The sequence below is a fragment of the Stenella coeruleoalba genome, assembly GCF_951394435.1.
Source record: "Stenella coeruleoalba genome assembly, chromosome: 21".
Taxonomy (NCBI): Eukaryota; Metazoa; Chordata; class Mammalia; order Artiodactyla; family Delphinidae; genus Stenella; species Stenella coeruleoalba.
Genome location: NC_137167.1, coordinates 26,851,138 through 26,876,280, shown reverse-complemented (window position 1 = coordinate 26,876,280; position 25,143 = coordinate 26,851,138). Strand labels below are relative to the sequence as shown.

Below are 25,143 nucleotides of genomic sequence, written 5' to 3'. Positions count from 1 at the left end.
ATATGATTATATTATAAATATAAATTCCATAGAACTCTCACATTATAAATATATGGTATAAATAAATATATGGTATAAATATATGGTATAAATAAACTCTCACATTATAAATATATGGTATAAATAATTGAATTTTTCTAAATCCCATGATCTTTTTCAAATTCACATTTTGATTTTTGAAGTGGTATTTTAAAAGAGAAGTGGTTCTATATACTGTCCTATTGGTCTCTTAGCTCCCCAAGGCAAAGTGGTCTGATTAGATTTATTTATCTGTCAATTGAACAAGTTTCTTTTCTTGAGATGTTTGCATCAATATTTCAGGCCTGGTTTTGCTTATCTTCCTTCACTTTCTCCTCCTGATGAGATATGAGTCAGTATAATTTTAAACCTCTGTGATTCTGAATTTTAAGTAGTTTAATAAGCCATCATTTCCTGAATTTACTCAAGTTGCTATAAATTTACCAAACGATGAATACCTTATTATGCCACTCAGCTATTATACAAAAGCTGTGAACATTTGCTGGTTATATTTTTGAATATCTTTATGGGTTTTGTTAATGCTAAATTCTAGTAGCGCCTTCCTTAAAACCAGGAGACACCTCTGCTACCAGGAGATTAAAAGTAAGTTAACAATTAAAGCCTTTTAGAGAACACAGAGCCTTTTTGTAGGAGTTTCCTACCTTCCCTTGGGTCACGGTGACTCATTATCAAGGTTCCCAAAGTGCAATTCATAATAGTATATAATATATAAGGCAGTTTTACACAAGAAGTTTTCTCACTTAATTTTGTGCACTTCCCTGGAAGAAGGTTGACCTAGAAAATCTTCAAGTTTTCTTCCGACTCTAAGAGTTTGGAATCATTAGCTGACCCGGTGTCACAGAAAATCACATACCTGTGACATGTTCTATGGAATGGACAACTTGTGTGTGCTCAGGTGGGAGTTTTCCTGGGACCTCAGCTCCTAGATCTACTTAGTAGAAAGAAGGAGGAAGCCAGAAGTACCAGATGGGAACAAGGATGCTCAAGGACCCAGTCAAAGAAGCTGGTGTTGATACAGCCTTCCCAGGATGCACTGTTTAAAGAGTGTGACTGCAGTCAGGTGTGGAGAGGGAAGGGGAGCCCGGCATTACTAACAGGGAAGGCAAAGAATGACATGACCTGGAGCACATATGAGCTTCAAGGCTCACCCTGGTACTTGAGGGGTCTTCAGGGAGGAGTGTTTTATCACAGGCTTCTATAGACTGTGGGGCTGATGCGACTCACACATTGGAACTCAAATTAAATTTGGTTTAAAAGCATGGCCAGACTTTGGCCTATTATTGGGGCTTGTAGATCTGTGCATCTGGTATAGGTAGAAATAAGACAGGGTTTAACCAAAGGGACTGTCATTAATTGTAAATATCACTTCAGACTTCTGTGTGTGTGTGACAGCACATCCAAAAGGAGAGGGTAGTTAGAATATGTTTGTTTGTGCCTGACCGTACTTCCATGTTCAAAAATAATCTGTCGTAATAATTAGTTATGCCAATTATCAGGGGTACAGCATGACCGGAGTCTAATAACATCCTTGCAAACTATTCCAAAAAAATTGTTATTCCAACCAAATTCTGTTTGGTTGATGCAGTTCCTCTTGGCCTCTTTTCTCACTCTTTAGTCACTCAAGTCTTTTACTTTTTCTTCATTTCCGACTTCAGGGAACTTGTCAGATAAACAGACTCTGAAACCTCTGACAAATTCCTTGAATAAATGTGTTCAGGACCTCACATGGGAGCGAGGGCACCTTGACAGGAAATGGGATGGCGCGATGCAGGTCCAGATGTCATACTAACGTCGGGTCCTTGGTGGTCCCCCGTGCCACATCCTTCAGAATGCAGTGGGCAGCTTCTGGAAAGACCTTGGGTTCACATTTTATCCCTTGAATATCCAGATAAACTAAAGTCACTTAAACAACAGCACATGTTCGTGATTATAAAACCTCCTGGCTCTCTCCATCCCTGTATACAAATATGCTGTCAAGGGAAAGGAAAGAGTGGAAGCCGCGTGGATCGGTCCACGTTAAAGACCCCAAAGGCCCTGATTTAGAGATGAAGGGACATAGGAGGGCAAGTCAGAATGGATTACGTCAATACCTCTGTCTAGTGTGTTTGTTTATTCTGATCCCACTGAGATCTTGGACATGTAAACGAAGTTCAGTCTGTCACTTGAGAGGAGGTATATTTTTAAAGTTCCCAGACTATCATCATCCTTCTCATCATAAATGGCAGAGACATTTAAAGCTGCATCCCACTTGAGAGCTTTGGGCGTTAATTGTTAGACTTTGGAAATTATTAGGGTATTTACATAAGGAGAGACAGAGACAGAAAGAGAAGTAGAGAGAGTGGGAAAGAGCAGGAGGGAGAGGGGAAGAGAAAATTGGAATATCCAGTCAAGGTGAAATGATGTGAAACAGTTGACTTCCATACTTTGTACCACTGTAGGGACTGCTATTATTGGCCAAATTATCTAAGCAAATGGAAGCAATTACAATTTTAAAAGTAAACTCAAACAAAAGTATTTTTTAACTTTAAGAATTGTCAGTAACATCAAGGATATATGTTATTAAAACTAAAAATATTCACATAAAAATCAAATACCAGTGGGAATGCATCCCTTCTGAACCCTATTCTTTCAAACTGCATTTCATTAGAAATATCATGGTTATAGGGAAGACATACTATATCTATATTATAAGGGTTCATTTTCTTTCAGATTATTTCAAAATCATACTGTATTGAAGATGTTGGTGATTGTATAAAATACTAATAGTATTTGTTATAATTGTTATTTATTGCCATTTTGATTATTATTATATTTAACTTTTGGATTGTCCTAATTTTTAAAAATTATTTTACAAAGGCAAATAAAATCACTGTGTGCTCTCAGAGACTTTATAGTCTGGAAGATAAGAGACACATATATTAGGTGCATAATCTAATTAATATTCTTTCCTTTTAGTTTCAACATGGAGCCCAGCTATGATTTCCTACATATCTATGAAGGAGAGGATTCCAACAGCCCTCTCATTGGAAGTTTCCAGGGCTCTCAAGCCCCAGAAAGAATTGAGAGTAGTGGAAATAGTCTCTTTCTGGCATTTCGAAGTGATGCTTCTGTGGGCTTGTCGGGGTTCGCCATTGAATTTAAAGGTACTGTGACCAGCTTAACTTGTGAGGAAAGTGACTTGTATTGAGATTTCTTTAATCATAAGCATTTATTTATAAACTCTTGCCTATCTGTTCAATGCATAAATTCTGACATCTCTCTCAATCATCTGGGGAACAGGGTCGATCTCGCCAGTGGAGAAGAAATTTCCAACACGCATTTCTACCTTAGCTGAAAGAAAAGAAAAGGGGGGAGGGAGATTTCTTTTTCCAAATTCATAGCCATTTAAAGATAAATTATGATTTGTGCAATAAATAATTTGAGTATTTAAGAATTATTTTAATATGTGTTTTACTATCTTAATTTGTTTCTTCAGGATGACTCAATTTAAGTACATAAATAGCTTAGTTTGGTTTTTGTTTTTTGGGGTTTTTTTGTTGTTGTTTTCGGGGTTTTTTTGGCTTGCAGGATCTTAGGTCCCCAACCAAGAAATGAATCCGAGCCCTCAACAGTGAAAGCGTGGAGTCCTAACCACTGGACTGCCAAGGAATTCCTGATAAATAGCTTAGTTTTATCTCAGTATTTTTCAAGATGTAAAATATCGATTGCCATTCCCTGTCCTGACCACCCGTGGTGGTTGGTTTGATGGGGAGCAAGCACTGATCCTGGTCAGCGCTTTCTTCTTTGGTCACCTCATGAGTGACTCCCACTTCTTTGGGATCCACCACCCCCTGTCACTAGCATCCAGAGAAAACAAACAGACTCACAAAGATCACCCCAACCTAAGCATTTTGCTGTTGGGTTCATGAAAATAAATATATATATTTTTCAGGGCTTCCCTGGTGGTGCAGTGGTTGAGAGTCCACCTGCCGATGCAGGGGACGCGGGTTCGTGCCCCAGTCCGGGAAGATCCCACATGCCGCGGAGCGGCTGGGCCCGTGAGCCATGGCCTCTGAGCCTGTGCGTCGGGAGCCTGTGCTCTGCAACGGGAGAAGCCACAACAGTGAGAGGCCCACGTACCGAAAAAAAAAAAAAAAAATATATATATATATATATATATATTTTCAAATCTGTTTCTCATGTGAACAAGGAAAACACGGGGTATATTACAAAGAATCAGAGAAAAGGATTTATCAAAATATTAATTGACAGTAGTGAGTGCTTTATAAAAAATGAAAATATATACATTTATTTAAACTTTTGAGTTAGTTATTAGTTACTAGAATTATAAAATAAAATATAGGGTATGTTTCATCTGTGTTAACCCTTTAATGGACTTGTATTTCTTGATATTGTTTTTAAGTAGGAAATTAACCTGCTTCCTCAAAAACACCGAAATCTAAAAATTTACTGATCTTTAGTACAATATACAATTTAAAAAAGTTTAAACAATTCAGCAATTGAAGGAGTTGCTGTGCTTTTTGGATGGGATCCATTAATGTTCACGAATAATTAACAGCAGTACTTTTAAGTATTTGCCATATCATTAGACAGTTTCTGTATTAATAAGAACTCATTGAAGTGCATGTCACCATGACAACGCCCATTCTGTAATGAGTAAAAAAATCACACGTTTCATCTAAATATAAAACTGTAAGGAATGGGAGAGAATATTTGCAAATGATGAGACCAACATGGGGTTAATATCTAAAATATATAAACAGCTCATACAACTCAATACCAAGAAAGCAAACAATGCAATAAAAAATGGACAGAAGACCTGAAGAGACATTTTTCCAAAAAGAAAGACATACAGATGTCTAACAGGCACATGAGAAGATTTTCAGCACTGTTAATTGTTAGAGAAATGCAAATCCAAACAACAATGAGGTATAATGTCACTCTGGTCAGAATGGCCATCATGAAAAAGTCTACAAATAACAAATGTTGGTGAGGGTGTAGAGAAAAGGGAACCCTCCTACACTGTTGCTGGGAATGTAAATTGGTGCAGCCACTATGGAGAACAGTATGGAGGGTCCTCAAAAAACTAAAACTAGAGTTGCCATATGAGCCAGCAATGGACTACTACTCAACCATAAAAAAGAATTAAATTCTGCCATTTGCAGAAACATGAACGGACCTAGAAAAATTATACTTAGTGAAATAAGTCAGACAGTGAAAGACAGATATTGTATAATATCACTTGTATGTGGAATCTAAAAATAATGCAAGTGAATGTATATGCAAAACAAAAACAGACTCACAGACAAACTTATAGAAAACAAACTTATAGTTACCGAAAGGGAGAAGGAAGGGGGAGAGGGACAAATTAGGGGTATGGGATTAACTGATACAAACTACTATGTATAAAATAGATAACAAGGATATTTTCTACAGCACAGGAAATTACAGCCATTATCTTGTAATAACTTATAATGGAGTATAATCTTTAAAAATACTAAATCACTGTGCTGTACAACTGTGACTAATATAATATTGTAAATCAATTATACTTCAATGAAAAAAAAAAAGACTGTACATCTGTCATCACCTTGTATTCCCCAGGGCATCCTAGGGTAAGAGAATCTGCAGATGAGTGAGTAAATGCAGTAGAACTTGTGTCCCTCATGATAGGGGTACAGGGATGCCTCTTTGGTCTGGTTCTTTGGGGACCAGCAGAGCCTTCTAAATGGGTGCTAGAGCTCTCACGCTTTAAAAGTTCTCCAGTGGAGCCTGTGAAAAAAAATCATCAGAAAACAAGGAAGGACACAGCAATGAAACAGCATCCAGCAAGTACAAGGCCCCATATGGTAAGGGAAGCAGGGAGCAGACCCAGCTCTTGGGCTTGACCAGAAGGAGCCACGGGGCAGTCCTGCCGAGTGACCCCAGGGGCCCGGCAGCTTTGGCACAGGCGTTCTGGGAGGCGTCCATAAGCGGAACCAACAGGAACCAGGGCAGAGCACACCATGTAATGAAGTCATCTCATTGGGAAATGTGACAACTTGTAAGCAAAAAGCGTGCCATGAGTTATCACCAAACATCCTGAACTGACAACTGAGTAAATGCAAGTAAAAGCTTCGATGCAGTGCATTTGGAGAAATGAAGAAAAACTGGCCATCAGAGATCTCAATTTGCAACACAGAGCAGAAAATCGTGGGAGTGGTATTTAACCAAACAGTACACTAAACCAACAGACACATAACAAAAAGTGATTAAAAAGGCTGACCAGGCAACAGGCATGTATTTTTTTCTCCATCATTTTTTTAAATATAATTTTAGTTATTTTATTTTTTATTTTTGGCTGTGTTGGGTCTTCGTTGCTGTGCACAGGCTTTCTCTAGTTGTGGCGAGCAGGGGCTACTCTTCATTGCAGTTCGTAGGCTTCTCACTGCGGTGGCTTCTCGTTGCAGAGCATGGGTTCTAGGCGCACGGGCTTCAATAGTTCTGGCTCGTGGGCTCAGTATTTGTGGCTCGCAGGCTCTAGAGCACAGGCTCAGTAGTTGTGGCGCACGGGCTTCAGTAGTTGTGGTTCGTGAGCTCTAGAGCATAGGCTCAGTAGTTGTGGCACATGGGCTTAGTTGCTCTGCAGCATGTGGGATCTTCCCGGACCAGGGCTCGAACCCATGTCCCCTGCATTGGCAGGCGGATTCTTAACCTCTGTGCCACCAGGGAAGCCCTTTCTCCATCATTTTATAGGAGAAAAGTATATGCCCTAGACCAGTGCTTGTATTTATTAGATGCTGGATACATTCTGTTGGATGACAGAGTAAACGACATCCGATGGAAGGACTGTTCTCATGCCCACAGTTTTATTTATTCGTCCCTTATTTGCTTAAAATAAACGATCTAAGGCAGCGTTAAAGAATTATCAGAATGTCCCCTACTCCTTGAAATATCCAAATTGGTTTTCAGTAAAGTGTTTAGAGAGTGTTGGTCCCAGCACAGTACACAACTATTGCTGTGAGTATCTAACCAGAGCAAAAATAGAGGACCTGGAGGGGTTTCCACAATTGATATATATGATATAATATATTCATGATATATATGATAATTAATATATTATACATGGCATATGATACATATGATGTATGATAATATATATTATAGATGGTATATGATACATATGGTAATATATGATGGATGATATATGATATATATGGTAATATAGCATGTCCGATACACGTGATAGTGTAATGTTTATATATTTATGTTGCACTTTAACCAAAGTATGTAAATAAAATATTCTAATAGCTGGTTATAATAATTAGGCCAACAGTTGCCAGAGAGATCTCTGCTTGGCTGATGTTGACACATAGGTCATTAAAAATATAATGAGAGATATTGAATAAATACAGTTAAACAGGCCTCTTCTCCGTCCTGCAGGACGTCACAAAGTTTGTGCTTTTCCCTCTTCCACTGTTTGTTATCCATTCCTAAGAGGATGTAGGATGTAGTTTTCAGAGCCCATTGCATTTTTACTCTTTACTGGCTCACCTGCCACAATCTCCCAGGAGCATCTTCTTCCTAACACTACTGTGTGGATTTACTCATTGGCCATAAGTAGACACTCAGGAAGGGAAAATGCTTAAAAAGGAACATAATCCACATTGATCACAACCCCCAAAAAGGTAAAATGCAGGCTTCCATTTATACTTTCCAGAGATTTTTTATGTGTTTGCTTAGCCCTGGGGCAAAGATTGTCAACCCAAATAGAAAGAACTGAAACATATTTATTTTATCCATTCAAGTTATCCTTGAGCCTATATTGATATTAATAACCCTATTCATGAATAGCACATTCATGACAAATAGCATTTTCTTAACTTTAGGCCAAAAACATGAAGAAAAACATTTCAGTATAACATCTATATTGATCCCTTGAAGATCTGTAAAATTCAATTCAGAGCCTTTTGACGTTACAAGGGGCTTTGCTGATGGAGGGAAGGATGTTGACAAGCACAAACAGAAAGCAATTCAGATGATGGAATTGCACACAGCAGAAGGAGATGTAGATACGTGATTTAGAGACATTCGGAAGGTCTGCTGAAATATGACATTTACAGTGTTAATGCTACCAGGACATAAGTGGCACTACCCACACAGCTACAGGACTGTGAGAAAGAAAGAAGAGAGCTTTGTATTTATATCTGGGGAAAAAAAGGCTTTTAGCAAATGCCTCCTTTAGTGGCCCCCACAGCTGGACAGATCTTTGCAGTGTGTTTCTGTGATAGTTATTTAACCGCTCTTGAGCTTCAGATTCTCAAAATGTAGAATGGGGCCACAGATCCTCCTCACGTTGCAGAGGTGGAGTGAAGATTTGAATGAAAAACATGCAGTGTATCCAGCTCAGTGCCTGATACATAACATGCCCTCAATTCCTTTGAGCAGTTGTTAGAATTAGAATAGAACTGTGTTGAGCAATTACTACATCCCAGACACAGGGCTTGACACTTATGGATCAGGAAATGTGCTTTCCAGCTACGTGTGGCTTCATTGACTTAGTGAGAGTGGTAAAAGATCAGAACTTCTTTCCACGATTATCTCACCAGCATGAGAAATCACTCTTAATTTACATGAATTAAATCAATTTCCTTTTGAGAAGCCCAGTTCTCCCATCTCTTCCTAAAATGTGCTGTGATTTCATGAATTAAGTACAAAAGTCAGGAAGTCAACCTCAACAGCAATTCTGTAGTGAATTGTCATTTGAAAAATAAGAAATAATTTTATTGAAAGGAGTTTTTTCTATTTTTCTATGATAATTATTAACTTGAACATTAATTGACAACTTGGTCAATTAGTCAATCAAGTTTTTGGAGCATATTTTATATGCTGGACACTGTTCTAGTTACTAAAAATATAAACAACCGACAACAAAAAAATAAAATAAAATTCCTGCCATCATGGAGTTTACATTCATGTCTTCCCCAGAGAAACCACGGGAAGCCTGTTTTGACCCTGGAAACATAATGAATGGGACAAGGATTGGGACGGACTTCAAACTTGGCTCAACTGTCACGTACCAGTGTGACTCTGGCTACAAGATCGCTGACCCGTCTTCCATCACGTGTGTGATCGGAGCGGATGGAAAACCCGCCTGGAACCGGGTCTTGCCCTCCTGCAATGGTACGTATGGAACCGGTGTTTCCTTCAGGGATAACTTCCCTCTGGAATTTGCACTCTCATTTTGGAGACAGTTTGCACTTCAGTCCTGTATCCCCTCCTCACTGGTGGGGAAACCCCGCAGAGCAACGCGGGATAAGAACTTGACCTTCCTTGGTCGTTTAATTTACCCAGTGGATTAGCCATTCTCACAGCTTTCTGGAAGGGGAGATATTTTTCTCTCACTTAGATCGTTTGGCATTTCTAATTGCTGTTTTTGTGTATGAGAGATGCGAATTACCAGTCTCTAAGTGGCCTCTGTCTCTCTGCTTCTGTCTCTGTCTCTGTCTGTCTCCCTCTTGCTCTCTGTCTTTCTCTATGTCTCTGCCTTTCTGTGTGTGTGTGTGTATCTCCCTCTGTCTGTGTCTCTGTCTGTCTCTCTGTCCCTGCCTCTCTCTCTCTACATATATACACATATATATACATATATTACATATATAAGGATGTGTCATTTCCCCACAAATACCAACAGTTTGTAATTCCTCATGTACATTAAATTAATAAAAGCACCTATTAGAGGGTAAGGTCAACCTTCAGGAACAGGCAGTGCCATCCTACAGTGACAGAAGTCAGGTTGCAGTTGCCCTTGGGGGTTGCTGAGAGCAGGGGTCTGAACACAGACTTCTGGGCTGTCCTCCAGGTTCTGTGTCTGGTGGGTAGCTTCGTGGGACCCTCCACAGACAAAACGCCAGACTGTGTGATACACCTTAAAAAGGAGACAGTAAAATCCTGTGTTTTGTGACAGAAAAATTGATTCCAAGTTTACTTTAGGATGAACTCAAGGACCGGTTTAGTTAGATACACTGAACTGATGAAATAAAGATCTTTTCCTTAGGATGGCTCTGATGCTTGTAACTTCCGACCAAAGTGGTATTTCAGAAAATTAGTACGTGAAAAATCTGAGCAAACAACACAGGCGAACAGACCTGACGCCCTGGGTTGCTCTGGCATGTCTGTGTTTCTGGGTTTGTCTTATGACCCTGAGAGCTTTTCTGTTCAGGAACCCAGTCCTCCAGCCCTGCAGTACTCAAGGTTGGCGCAGACAGGGAACTTCACACACGTTTTCAGAGGAAATGAATAAATCGGAATAGCCAAAACAATTTCCACTGAAAATTGAAGTCTTCCTAGTCTTATATATTTTATCCTCTAACAATAAACTCAGAAAAATAATTATTGCTGCTTCTCGGATTCCAGGAGGTTCATGTGAGGGGAGAATGGTGAAGGGCCCACGTGGCTGCGTGGGGCGTCCAGATGATGACTTCAATATTTGTGTAAACGTTACAGTAAGCTTTGAGTCAGCGGCATCACAGCGCTCCTCTCTGGGGGTTAGAAGAGTGTCCTCGTACGTTCACTAGAGTCACCTCAAAATGGCATCCTTAAAAGTGCACACTGTATTAAATTCAAACATACTTTGAACTTATGGGGGATGATGATAAATTCTTTAGCCATAGGCTAAACGAGAAAAATGAGGTCACATTTAGGCAACAGATAAATAATCTAATTTTAAATTAGAGATTTTTTTTCCGTATCTGAAGACCCGTGAACTCAACCATAGTTTCTGTTAACCAGTCATCACATTTATGTGCATAAAACATACAACACTGGTTTTTCCTTAAGTTATTTATTTCAATTTAAATAAAACTAAAAATTCCAAATCATTAAACAGAAATGTCCTCTCCCGTAGTTTATTTTGGATATCTCAAGGAGAACAGCACCTTTTGTGCTGAATTAATGCCTGTGGGTCACTCAGATCACCAGTTAAACTAAGCGAATGTTGTTATATTTTAAACATTTTGATAGTTCATATATTAAGGGATGTGTTTTGGGCTAGTTTGTTTTAAATTCATGATATAGTTTTTCTTTCTATTGCCTACATTTTTTTGTTCATTGAGGTTTCCTGTTGAATTAGAACAGAAATGGAAACAGCCTGGAGTCTCTTTCATGGGTCAGAATGGCTTTTATTTACTTATGTTGTTTTTGGTTTACATTCAAATTTGATTGCATTTTGTTGCCTTTATATATGAGACATATACTCCAATTAACCAAATGGATGAGTCAGTTTCTTGTTACCATCTGCAATGAATACTGTTGCAAATCTTTTTTCATTTAGGAAATGATCTGTTTAATACATTAATTACCAAAGAGTAACAGCATACTTGTTTTCCTTCTCTTATCACATTAATATAAAAGAATTTCTAACATGAGAAAGACCATGCCTGTTTCTCAGGTTAACACAGTAACATGGACAGAGTAATTGTTAAGAATTAAATGAAAATTCTCTACATATTTTTCTCAGTTTCACAAGTGTTTGGTTTTGTTTGTAGTATGTTATGCAGTTTGCGTGCTTATCTTTAAATCTGGGGGAAAATGTATAAGCATAGCACAGTTTATCAAGGTAGCAGAGGACCTAAAATGCCATGTTTGTTTTCTTTCATTTTATCCTTTTTATTTTTTAGTGTTTTCTATTATCATAAAGTAATGATCTTTCATCCTACCCATTAACAAAATAAATTTTTGTAGTTATACTTGAACAAATATATCAGTAGATATAAGATTTCTGTTTGATAAGATTTCTGTTTGATCATTTGGGCATCAAAATATTAGCTCAGTGAAGATTTATTTCCACTTTTCATTTATGCTTGTTGTTTAAACTTTGAAATAGATAAACTTTTTAATAGATATGCTTAAATTTTATATGTCTAAAAGAAAATAGATTTCCATTCTTCATTTGTACTTATTTTTAAAAATTTGAACTTTTGAGTGTTTAAGAAAAATTATAGTTCTGAAATAACCTGGTTGAATTTATATGGCTAATTTTCTTAAAATTAAGTGATATATCTAAACTGGTGGAATGAGGCTCCCAGCATTTCACTGAAAACCTTGAGCTTTGAAATTTAACTTACAGAAATTTCCTCTATCTAAAAGTGAAAAAAATTTTTTTCTATTTAAGATTTTTTAAAAAGCCATGGTAAGTGTTTTAGGGTGATAAAATTATTATGAGTTAAGACAACAGCATGAAGGCTGCTCTTAGCTTAGTTAAGGGAAATCTCTACTAGTTGATCATAAATAGATTATAACTGTCAGGTATTTAAATGGTCTTCCTTTGACTTTTAGAGTATGACTTCAGTTTTCCAGTGCATAAAGCTGGACCTGGGAAGTCTCCTGCCAAGTCATCATTGAGGTGCTTTGACACTAGCATCAGCATTCTGCGCAGCTTCATTAATCCTGGAGAAAGTCCCATCCATCAATTAGGACTTAACAATGTGCTACTTAACATTCAAAAGATTTGACACGTTATCCCTGATTTCTGTCCTTTTTAATGCTTGAAAACTGTCACATTAAGAAGAAGTAAGCTATAGAAATATAAACTTTCTGAAATACTGAAAAATAATTCTGAATTCAGATCAGAGAAGGTGTATCTAGGATAAGAAGGCATGCAGTCAGGCCACAAAGGGCACAACTGAGGTGCAGTTGGTGTCACTTCAGTGGATAAATAGTGTCCTAAGCAGTTGAGCAGACGTGGGCCTCTTTTTAAGTAAAAATATGAGGAATTGAAGTATTTGCAATTTAATCCCGAAACTGGGATTTAGTTGAAAGTCTATTTTAAGATGTTTAACAATAGTATTTTGAATATCCAAGCTACAGTATTTTTCTATTTTCTCAGCAAGAGCAATGCTGAGAGTAACAAGATGATCAGAGGGAAAATAAACACACACACACACTCGCTCTCTCTCTGAACTGTTCATATAACACCTCATCAATGTACCTGCCCTGACTTTGTAGTTTTGGGTTCCTTCAGCTTTCAATGGAACTTATAGGAAGAGACCCCACACCCACTAGTAACTATACATGTCACTCTTGAGCTGAATCTACGATGAAAACACAAAAAGAACTAAAAGTAAACATTACTTTTTTTTAGTCCCACAGTAATATAAAGACAATAGAAAACTGAAATAATCTTTGTATCTCTTAAGTTAATATGATGGTTGATATCAACCAGAAAGTTCTGGTAGGCTTTTGACGTATTGATAACTTAAGAATTTTTCTTTATCGGACCTGTTTTTATTATCATGACAACTGTTTTCATCATTGTTTTAGCATGTCTGAGAACGTCCTTAAAAATAATATTAGATCTTCCTCTTAAGTTGAATTACTTTTATTCTCACCTGGTCAGTCTTTGTTTTTCTTTTTATTTTACTTTTGATAGCAATGTAAGATCAGATTTTAACTGTGATATTTTGTTAAGTTTTTGAATAATCATGCTCATTTGTTCAGTGCTTTCATTTTTAGGTCACTTGTCACTTGTCACTTGCCATGTGGTTACGCATAGCATGTAATTCTCCGTTGGTCTGTTTCAGCCCCCTGTGGAGGCCAGTACACTGGATCAGAAGGGGTGGTCTTGTCACCCAACTACCCTCACAATTATACAGCTGGTCAGATCTGCCTCTATTCCATAACGGTACCAAAGGAATTTGGTAAGATTTTCTTCTTATTTTTAATTCACCGTCATATCTCTTTCGGTGTTAATATTTCCGTGATTTTATAAACAAATATCCCAGCTCTTGGTATAATAAAATAATATAAAAGAAGATGACTTAAAGTAACAGGTTTTCCAAACATGTCTTATACAAGATCCACTACAATTCTTTTATCAGTGTGATATAAAATTCTTCAGTTTCCTTCTCGGATTCTGATCCAGAATAATCAGAGAGAATAAATGTGCCTTTGTTCTTATATTTGTTAGAAAAAAGCATTTCTCCTTTGGTTGTTTAGTGTGTAGAGGAGGATTGCAGCCTCACATGTGAGCCAGGGGAACACTGATCAGCCTGTGGGGTATTGGCACATATATTTGGTTATTGATTATGCTGGAAATCACTGGATCAGTGAACACACCTTTGAGTGACAGGAGATGTAAAAGCAGGCAGAGTCCTATCTGACCCCTCCAAACTTGGCATCCTGGTTTCCCTCCTAAACTTTGCTTCCAACCTGAGCCAGTTTTCTGGGATGGCTTCATTTCTAGAAGATCCTTCTCTGGTGGTTTCCTGGTGGTTTACTCAACACCGGATCCCCAATTCTTCCCTCTCACTCTTGACCAGGAAAATATTTTTGTGTTAGATTCTTTCCTGGAGTCAACCAGATAGTAGCTTTTATAATTTTATGGAATAGTTCCTTTTTCCCAACAGTAAAATTTAGAACCCAACATAGTCAAGATTTTTTTCTATATACTCAAAATAGCAGCCATCCACTCATAGAAATAAAACAGATAAAAATTCTAAGGTTAGATTCTGTTTGAGGGAAAACATTTTAAAAATACAATTATATGACAAGAAAGTTAATTTCTGCTTAAGAAACTTGCATATGGGAGACAAATGACTTCTACAAACTTCTATTATATTAGTCACAGCCTTCTTAAAATCAAATGAAAAGCTCCCCCCAAGCACTTATTTCAGCATTTGGTATTTTAGATCACGGGCTCTTCATGAACTGTGCGATGCAACTTGCTTAGTCTCTTAAGCCAAATCGTTTAGCTTCTGCTTTCCCCCAGTTCTCAAGGATGGTTGAGTTTTCAGGCAAGGCTTTCCTTGTATCATCTTGCCATGATAAGAAGAGCATGTGCCTGGGACTTGGAGAGTGATGGATGTGAACACGGAAACCAAGGCAGAGGCAGAGGGACCAGCTTCCCAAAAGGCAGAGAGTGGGTCCACCTTATGAGCAAATGGAAAATATCAATCTCATTTAAAAACTGAGAGACTGAGCTTCAAAATATTTATTTTGTTATAAAAAAATGGACAGTAAAACTTAGAATAAGTCCTAGACTTTCACTCTTTATGCTGGACCAATGCCTCTAAAGTCCCTTATTTAGCCTCAGTTAATACATTTTTTCACCTAAATTCCCAACAACATTCCTCCAGTTACTTTCCCATGAATATTCCTTTTATTTTTATTCATGGATACTTGACAAAATATAATGATCACAATAGAATGTAGCAGCCAGAGTTTATGATTTTAGTTCATTATAAAATTTTATTGAGTTGTCACAACACAATTATGACTTTTCAGCAGAAAAAAGTTATACTCCTAAATATTGATAATAATTTCCCAATATGAAAGGTTTAATGGCATAAATTTATCATAATCTATCTGGGCAGAAAACTTTAGTCTGGAATAGAATAGTTATAAAGGATCCTTAGTAAAAACCTATACTACCTTATCTGTTATCTTTTTCCCCTCTTCCTTACTCTTTTCTGAGAAGTGAATCAACCAGTTAACAATTAATTCAATGATTGTGATAAGTGCTAAGATGAGTAAAATACTGTTTGGGTGCCTGAGATGCCCAGCAAATATTATGGGATGGGGTGACTGTCCCTATTGTGGGAAGGGGCTTCTTACACAAGTTCCCAATGGGAAGTGTCATGGAAGACAGGTCATCAGTTATCCTAATTTCCTCCCTATTTTCATCCAAAAGTGTCACCAGAGTATCCTTTCTAAAACAAAAATCTGATCATGAAAACACCTTGATAAACGTTTTCACTCACTCCTCTCGTCCCCAGAGCAAAATCCATGCGTTTCCTGGCCTTCGGGGCTCTGAAGTCTCAGGCTGTGTGGCCTTGCTCCCCCGCCCCCGCCCCTCCCCCCATCCCTCCCCTGCCCCCTTTATCCACTGAGTGTTAGCAAAGCAGACGTTCACCTGCCAAATACTGCTCCTTTTGTTCGCTTGCTGAAGTAACCCCTGTGTCCCATTCTTACACAAAAAGGGTTTCCTTTCCCATTCGTTAAGGCTGAAGCTGGAATGCTCTCTCCCCCATGAAACACCATTGTCTCCACAGCTGGAAACCACCCCTCCCTCCCTACACCGCCCACGCCCTTCGCCTGCACTTTCTCATCCCCTGTCTTCCAGCTGCAGGAACAGCCTTCCTTGACCAGCTGTGGCCCTTGGCAGCCGTCTGCTGTTCAGGCCCTTCTTCCTTCCTGACACCCACACTCTGCCTCTGTATTTGTTGTGGCAACTACCGCAGACCTTAGCATGTGATGTTCCTGGGACAAAGTTTCTATCTTGATCGGCCCTTCATTCTTAGTGTCCACTATAAAGCTTATGCTTTCTAAGCATTTCTTGAAAAGAAGGTAGGAATTACGTGTGTGAGATTCACTTTTCTCCTACAAACGAGACTCAAGCAAGATAAAGACTGAATGTTGAGGTGGGGGGACAGTGAAGGGAGGGCTGTGCACACAGGAGCCTCCCTCATGGGATCCAGAAGAAAGTTCTGTCCCTCTTTCTAGCGCCTGTGTTCAGAGCACTTCAGCCACTGGGAAATTCACCTTGCTCACATGCTTCCTTTAATTGTGCTTCTCTAGGAGATTATAAAATCGTAAAGTACTATATATATATATACATGTACATATTCTCTTACATATATGTGTAATATATTATACATGCATGTATATGTGCACTGTATGTAATACATATATGTAATAGAATATATGCCACATATATGATATGATATAATGTAATAAAATATAAATACACACCAGCTGCTATAGTTAGATTTTCCTCCATTTTGCCAACACATAGGTTAATTCTTTCATGTATAACTGATACACACGCCTCCATTTCTTGTTCAGAATGATTTAGAATGAGTTTAAACCTTTCACATAGATAATTGTTGATCGTTGCTTGTAAATGGAGACTAAATCACAAGTTTTTCTAAATACTGTAAAGGCCCTGTATGTTATCCATTTGAATATAAAAATGATTAAATTTGAAGTAGTAAAATACTTGCAATGTTTTACTTGGAGGAAGTGTGTTCTTGAAATTTACATAACCTGTAAGATATATAAACTGTAGAGTAAAACAAGTCAGAAATTGCTATAATATGTTGCTGAATCGTGTATAAATTGTAGTGAGTTCATATGAATTTGGCACTGTCATAATCATAGGTGAAGAATTTTAAATTCCCAACTAATTGCATGCTTTAAAAACCAATGGGTATCTTGATTCCATACCTACTGTTCACTGAATAAAATGTCATTAATTACTCTTAAAGAAATAGGACCACCTTATGGTTATTCTTCTACTATCCTAACATAGTATTATAAGAAAAAAACAGTCTTCATTTAATGTTCAAACTGTACATGGAACAGTAATTTTATTCCTTTTATTAAGTACCAAAAGATCAAGAAGCAAAATAAAATTGTTTAAGCAACAGAAAACTTTTAGAAAGCAGAGAAAATAAGCTAATTTTTTTTACAGGATTCTTAGGATCATGATATTTGGGAGGTATCAATAAACAGTATGATCACCATTTTCATTTCTTTCATTTTAAGAAAGCATTTTGTGCCGACCCACCCCCTCTGTTTTCAGTGGTATTTGGGCAGTTTGCCTATTTCCAGACAGCACTGAATGACTTGACAGAACTGTTTGATGGAACGCACCCTCAGGCCAGACTTCTCAGTTCACTCTCTGGGTCTCATTCAGGTAAACTTTCAATGAATTTTGTCTTTAATTCTAGTTACACAGCCAGGGTAATTAATTTTAAACTCGTCTATTTTTATTTTCATTTGTGAAGGAGAAATTTAATCATCTTTGAACTTGCTTGCTTGTTCAGTAAAATCTTATTTTCAATGTAAAATTTCAAATGTATTTTTATCCCACATATAAAATCACCTGTCTTTATCATTTTGCTTACTAAGATTGTGGAAAATATAATATCCATCTCAGTGAAAAATAAAAATATCAGAAAAAAGGGGTAATAAACTATCTTGTTACTTTGCTTTCTATTCTACGTGTCGTAATCTTCCTGAAGAGAAACACTATTGACATTTTGGTCTGACTCATTCCAAACTTTTAAATGCATACATGTGGAGATGCACCACAGTCACACGTCTATAAAGGTGCAGCTGTGTATACACATGCATGCATTCACGTGTGCCCCTATATATGCATGTAAACATACGTGGAACTTCATAAAACATGGGATATTTTTCACAATTTAATTTTTATCCCATACATTCATTTAAAATCACATGTAGAGGTCTTTCCTATCAACAAATATGAATATACACCAAACACCATTTGCTGAATAGTATTCAGATGGGTTAATGAAGGAGTTTATTTACCCCAACCCCTCATGGATGTCATGGCCCTCGTTCGTACCACTGCTACATTGTCATCATTTACCAACACAACATCAAGCCATACTCCTGCGTCACAGCCTGTGATCAACCAAGGCTAAGATTCGGTTATTTCCAGTTTCTCAGTATTAGTAACCACAGGTCTTAAGACGTATGTCCTGTTAAGACCAATGTCCAATGATGTAATGTCCAGAAATGCATCAGAAGATACACATTTAAAATACTGACACATCCTGACAAATTCACCTCTGAAAAGCTTAGGCGATTCACACGCCGCTCAGAGTACTTGAGACCATTCCTGCACATTAAGAGCTGAAAAATACATTTCACAGGTTTGTGGTTTTTTTTTTTTTCTGAGTTCTTTATTTTTTTAAAAATAAGCTTTGGATTCTGAGACATTTTCTTAATTCTGAGTAAAATCCTAGCAAGTAACTGTCAAAGTTGATTCTGAGTCAATGATTCACCCGCTTCTATTTCCCACATTATCAGCTAATTGGCCTATATCAGTGCTTTCTTCAAGGGAAGCATAAAGGAGATCACGATGAAAACAACATTTTAATGGAATGTCAAGACAAGAACAGAGTTTTTAAATCTTTGTAGAAACAATGTGTTTGGGTTCTACACGCCAAAGCAAAGTTTTATGAAAGTTCAAAAAGTAAAAGTGCAATTCCAAGTTAATGATTACTCTCCCAAACATTGTCCACCACAGGCCGTGCACTGAATGGATCCTGCGTGTTATCTCTGTCTGTTTTTCCCTCCAGGTGAAACGTTGCCTTTGGCCACATCCAATCAGATTCTGCTCCGATTCAGCGCGAAGAGTGGGGCGCCTGCACGGGGTTTCCACTTCGTCTATCAAGGTGAGTCTCTGCCACCTCCGCCCGGCTCCACACACTGCTCGTACCACTGCTTTCAGCACCAAAACATCTGAGTTGCACTTTTTCTTAATATTTAAGAATTTGAGGGTATCCGTGTATTTAGAATGAAATTATTTAATAAAAATATTAAAGTTTTTTCTTTTGACAGTTAAATGTGATACTTCTAAGACAAAGATGCAATAACCCTTCGATTATCTGGCATGATGACGAAACAAATATTGATTAGATTACTTTAGTATAGCGCAACACAATTTGCAAAATGATTTCAAATGTGTTATAATATTTCACCTAACCTAGTTAAAATTAAGTAAAATATTTCATAATAGATTTTAGTAACTGTCTTAATGAAATACATTTAAAACGCATGGTACAATTTCAAATCTTACTGTAAGAACTAATTGTCAAGGAAAGGTAACAAAACCAAACTAAACCCAGAATACCATCCATGTTTCTATACCTTGAAATACCTATTTTATTTTGCTTGTATTCTATTAACTTTAGGCACTTTCACCCCTTTATAATTATTTTTGAATTTGGAGCTTATTCAAAATGCTTGGGATGGCACAAAGTTTCTGAACAATGCAGTTTTTTTTCCTGTTTCTAGTTCACCTTCAGTTTGCATATCCATTACATGAATTTGAAAATACACCCTATGGACTGTCCGTCCACTTTCAGAGGCACAGAGCCTGACTCTGGATCTGACCTGCGATGACTGTACAGCTGAGATGGGAAAGAGGTTGTCATCTTCAGCGATAAACTAAGAATACTTAGCTTTTCTAGGTCTCAGTTTTGCTGGAGGCTGGATAGATTACAGGCCGCTCTTGAACATTTTCTTCAGAAGTGGAGGAGAATCACTTCCTGGCAATGGCTTCTTTCCTTTAATAAAGACTCCTCCAGAAAACATGCTTGACAGCATCATGTTTTTCATAAAATAATAGAGAGTAACAATCTGTCATATCATTCATAAATGATTTTTGATAATCGCACACTGTGAAATGTGTGGCCTCAAAATATTTCACGATAAAAACCCTTCAGCGTTCGGCAATAAGATGATTTAAAAGTTACGGAAAGAGTGAGAATGATGTTTGATGGGCAGGTAGGCGGAAAAATATCTCTAATCTAGTTTAAGGAGCTATTGCTTGGGTGATGATGCTATTACATTAAAATGGGTTACATTGTTCTAATTAAACCTTTGTTAAAATATAAATAATTAAACCAGTATTTTTTAAAATTAACTTTATAGGAGAGGGTCCAGTTTAGGTGACTCACCGCTCACCCACTTCTAATTTTCTTTAAATAAATTCTGTGTTACTTTGCAGAAGCAGATTCACAAACCAAAGTAAGTTGGCGTGACCTCTAAGGAAACTGGACCGATTGGTTTAAGCACATTTTTTGTTCTGGAAAAATTCAAGTTCCTGGCCTTGTCTGCCTCAATCAGGGACTTCCTTTAATTTTTGATGAAGATTAGAAAATTGATCAGATTATCAAATAAAATATCTGAAGCATATGACCCTATGTCTGTCCTATTTGCACATGTTATCTTCAGAAGTCATGGTTTTTAAAATTATATTTCTTGTTTTAAAGCAACATATTATCATTAAAATGTATAACATACATAAAAGTGAAAAGAGGAAATCATTTATAGAAGGAATGTATTTTCCTTGCACTTAAGAATATGTCTCTAACATACTCAGTATTTCTCCTAACTTAAGAATATGTCTCTAACATACTCAGTATTTCTTCTAAAGTTCCAATATATCTCCTTATCTTGCTCTGTTCCTACAGTGAGTTTATGCAAAAATGGATGTCTTTTTATCAAAGCCAAATCCTTCAGATCTAAAGAACTAGAATCATGAATGCAATTTATAAATCACTCAGGAGCACCTGGGAAAGTTTTCAGAACATCTCAGAAGTTAAATTGAACATGGCCTTCTGAAAGATAGTAGTTTAGTGGAAGCCTAGAAATTATTTGAACTCTATTGTGTAAAAACGTTCTGAATAGTGCTTTCACATACCACGTACGACTCCATTCCTCCATAAGTTATTAAAGCTTAAAATTGCGCAGGGACTTTCTGACTTGCATGGCTATGGGCTGTGTAACCCTTGTTCACAGACAGTTCTGTTGTAAAGAGCTGTTCAGACTTCGGTGGAGAATGAGTGCAGGTGTCAGGTACAAAAAGCCGTAGTACGCGACCCAGGCAGCTCCTGACCCTCCGTGTCGCCCTGGTGAACGACACGGAGAAGGTGGTGGTGAGGATGTTGCTGTCCCTCTGATCTGGTGAAGAAATGGAAGTATAGAGGCTTTTTTTTAACCAAGTATTGTAACTTTTATGTCTCTTCTGGGTTGTATTTGCTTGTTTGCTTTCCATGCTGCTTTGGAGTAGAAGGGTACATTGAAAAGTGAGGGAGGTAAGAGGGTGCATGAGGATACGTGGGTACCCAAGAAGGCTAATGGGGTGACCCTTCACACCACAGTGCGTGCTCCTGGAGTGAGAGTCCCTGTAATCATTCTAACAGTCACTCCTGGACACTGTAACATCTCCCTTGAATACCTAAGAGGAGTACAGTGCTTGCCTTTAAACATGAACGTGTTCAGAATGTTTTAGATTTCTTTTTACGCATCCAGGAGAAACCCCCCGTCCATCCCCACTCGCTAGCACCCTGGAACTCCCTGGAACGTCCATGGTGGGGATTCCCATAGCTGCCCCTCCTCTTCCTAAGCTCTCGGACCAAGAGACTGGCAGAACCTGCCATCAGTAAATGTGGTTCTACAGGTTTTAATGCTCTTTGTCACTCCATAGAAAATATACTACCCCTAATGTCAAGGTCTTCTAGGTCAATGCAAACATAAAAATCAAATAGTCCTCAGAAACCCGCCGTGTTGGAGACTCACCTACTATTTCTTAACAAGTTCAGCACCGTCTCTCCACACCCCCGGTGGGGGTCCCCCTTCCAACACTGTCCAGAGGAGCTGTCTCTAGGATGGTGAATAAAGTCGAGAATGTGAGTTTGGGTTCTCAGTGGGATGATAACGGTGATTTTACTGCTGCTCATGGCTATTGTGGTCATTGCAGTCTGGCCTACCAACTAGTGGCCGTCAAGGACCACCACCGTGACACGTTGCCAGGGCTGGAGAAAAGCCCAGCATCCTCTTGGTACACGAAACCCACTCTCATTAAAGTCCCTTTGATTCTATTCTGTGAAGTAGTTATGTTGCACTTAGCAACTTTTTCTGGCCCAAAATACACACCTTTTAATACTAGAATCAACCTTGTTAACACTGGGATCGACACAAGAAGCAAGCTATGGGGCCACAGAGACCAACAAAGGCAGAGCAAGTACTCTTTTCTCCTTTCCTGCTTACTCTGAGGCACATCCTCATTTATGAAAACTGTCTACACTACCCTCTGCCTCTCTGCTCTGTGTGTGCACACGACTGAATGTGTCTGTGTTAAACTTGGTGGTTGACAATGTCTCATCAATATACTACTATTTGTAATTGTCTTACACTTATGCCTGCTATTTCCACAGATAGTCTATTTTTCTTGTGTGTTTCAGTGTAGAATTCAACCCGCCTTTTAGTTCCCTCAAAATAACTCACTCACACCAAAATTAGTAAGCCATGCAGGACTTACTGAATATTTCAAGGGGAAAATGGAGCTGTGCTTTTATATCAAACCTCCCCACTGTGCACAACTTACAAATGCCAGTTGGCCACGTCTTTGTCTTTCCGGGTCACATTTCTCATCTCCCAGCCTCACCACACAGCAACCTGCCTTTAGCCTTCCAGCTGCCAGTCTCCCAGACTCAGCAGCTCTCAGGACTGTCCTCTGCCAGGGTTTTCCTAAAATAAACAGATACCAGAAACAGAGCTAGAGAGATGGAAATGCTTTTTCTAAGTTTGGGTAGGAGGAATTTACAGTAAGGTTTTCTTTGCGTGAGGTCCTTCCTAGGCATGCAAATACACGTTTTCGTTGATTTTCCCCCAAGCCTCATGTTTCCTCAGATGGCGTAAATTATACAGCTTAGTTGGTTTTCCACTTCTAAGAAACTCACATTTTGTTTCAAGAGCTTATAAAATGCATACTTTTTACAAAGGAGATTGAGCATAAAGTTTTGTGCATAATTCAGTGATGTATGCTTGAATTCACCGACTAGTAATGGCTTGTCAAATCAGATTTTTAAACTACGAGGACAGAGTGATTTTCAGAAATAGAATATGTCCCTGTGTCACTAAATGAAATAGGAAAGACTGCTTCACTTGGACAGGTTGCTCTTGTCTGCATTCAGGTTTATTTTATTAGCGTTGTTGTTCTCTTTCACTCCACCTACTCTAAAAGAGGTGCAGTGAACGAACTGCATGCACACATCTGTAGCCTAGAGCATTTGTGGTGATGTAAGATTCCATCACATTGTGTTCCCCTTTTCCCCATATTCACAATATCGCCCGTTTTCAGTGTCATGAAAGTCCCAGAGAATACCACCCAGTCTCGGAACCAACACAGTCCTCGGCCTGAGAAGCCAATCACTGTGTTCATCACCCTCTGTTCCAGCCTGACCCCATTCCCTGTCCACTTGGCACTGGGCTGATTTCAGTTTTGCTTCACAGTAGTGCAAAGCATTTACTGAAAGATGGAGAATAATGGCTACCGGAATAGAATTTCTCTCTGATGTGGCCCGAAACCTCCAGGTGAGGGCAAGCCCCAGAGGACGGGCCGAAAGGGACAAGTTCATCAGCATGGATTAACTGCTGGAATTTTCCCCCAGATATTACATGCAGTTTTGATGCCTCTATTTCCTAGGTTTCCTCTGTCTCACTTTCTCAGATACTTAAAATTGGTTTCTTAGCTTTGCAAACTTCTTCCTCTAAAAATTGTCCTCCATCATTTCATTCAAATGCAGGTATTATTCACTTATTGTTATTTTCCTTGAAAATAGACAACTCTGAAGTTCATGAAGAAAGGTTTAATAGTGACATGTGTACAGATGACCCTCGGTGGTGTGTTTCTCCTCATTTGTGATACCCTGGAAAAATGCTATGTTTGAGGCCACTTAGACAAGTGTGGAAACTTGGCCGTGAATACAGGGTGCTTCCCAAGTAGTCCAGGACAAATTGAACAGTTAAGATTGGAGATATTTCTCCATATTTGTAAAAAATTCTCAAGAATTGATTGTGGAATATCATTTTATGTATTTGTTTATTTATCACTCTCATGCTACTGTTCAACTGTAACAAAAAACCCAGACATAAAAATATGGCAAATATAAGTTTTAAGCCATATTTTATTACAATAGAATATTTTATATTCTGCATTGTTTTCAGTTATAGAAAAGAACATTCTGTAGTATCATTAATTTTATTGACTATAGCTATTAGACAGTATACACAATTTTATTAACTTTTGCCTTCTGATCAAAAATATTTCAACACTGAATTGAAACGTAGTTTCATCAAAACAGTCTTCTGACTTCCATTCTCATAGAATTGCTTCCTGACCAGCAATTTACCCAAATGGTGTCTGTTATTGTTCAGGTTCAATTCAAAACAAGATGCCAGTGTATTGGGGAAAGGATCTTAAAGACAGAAGGATAATTTTTAAATAAAATGGCCCCTTTCGAATGAAGGCACACGAGGATGGAGAGGAACGGGGTCTTGGAGACAATAAACACAAACTGACTTTTAACTCAGGGACAGAAGCCAAAAATGCAGACTCCCAAGTGCGTACCTTGTGGCTCTGTTTCTCAAAGAGTCTGTTTGGGGTGGCAGACCCCTTTGCCACTGAAGTATTTTTCAAACTTTATCTCGTGCCTCTTTTTATAAATAGAAAAATCTCATAGCGATAATTCGCTGCCTATCAGTGAATTCTGATCTGCAACCTGAGTACACATCTCACCGGAATGA

At 38.1% G+C, this 25,143-nt stretch overlaps 1 protein-coding gene across 1 annotated transcript in view; it reads left to right on the top strand.

Moving 5' to 3' along the window:
* The window catches only part of CSMD1 (CUB and Sushi multiple domains 1), a gene marked incomplete at its 3' end in the record, with an annotated part of 609,346 nt that overhangs the window by 410,717 nt on the left and 173,486 nt on the right, over positions 1 to 25,143 (top strand). The window contains exons 25-29 of the mRNA XM_079909493.1: positions 2,995 to 3,182; positions 9,007 to 9,201; positions 13,596 to 13,712; positions 17,597 to 17,710; positions 19,128 to 19,223. Coding sequence (XP_079765619.1) covers positions 2,995 to 3,182; positions 9,007 to 9,201; positions 13,596 to 13,712; positions 17,597 to 17,710; positions 19,128 to 19,223 — 710 coding nt within the window. The remainder of the gene's footprint in view (positions 1 to 2,994; positions 3,183 to 9,006; positions 9,202 to 13,595; positions 13,713 to 17,596; positions 17,711 to 19,127; positions 19,224 to 25,143) is intronic.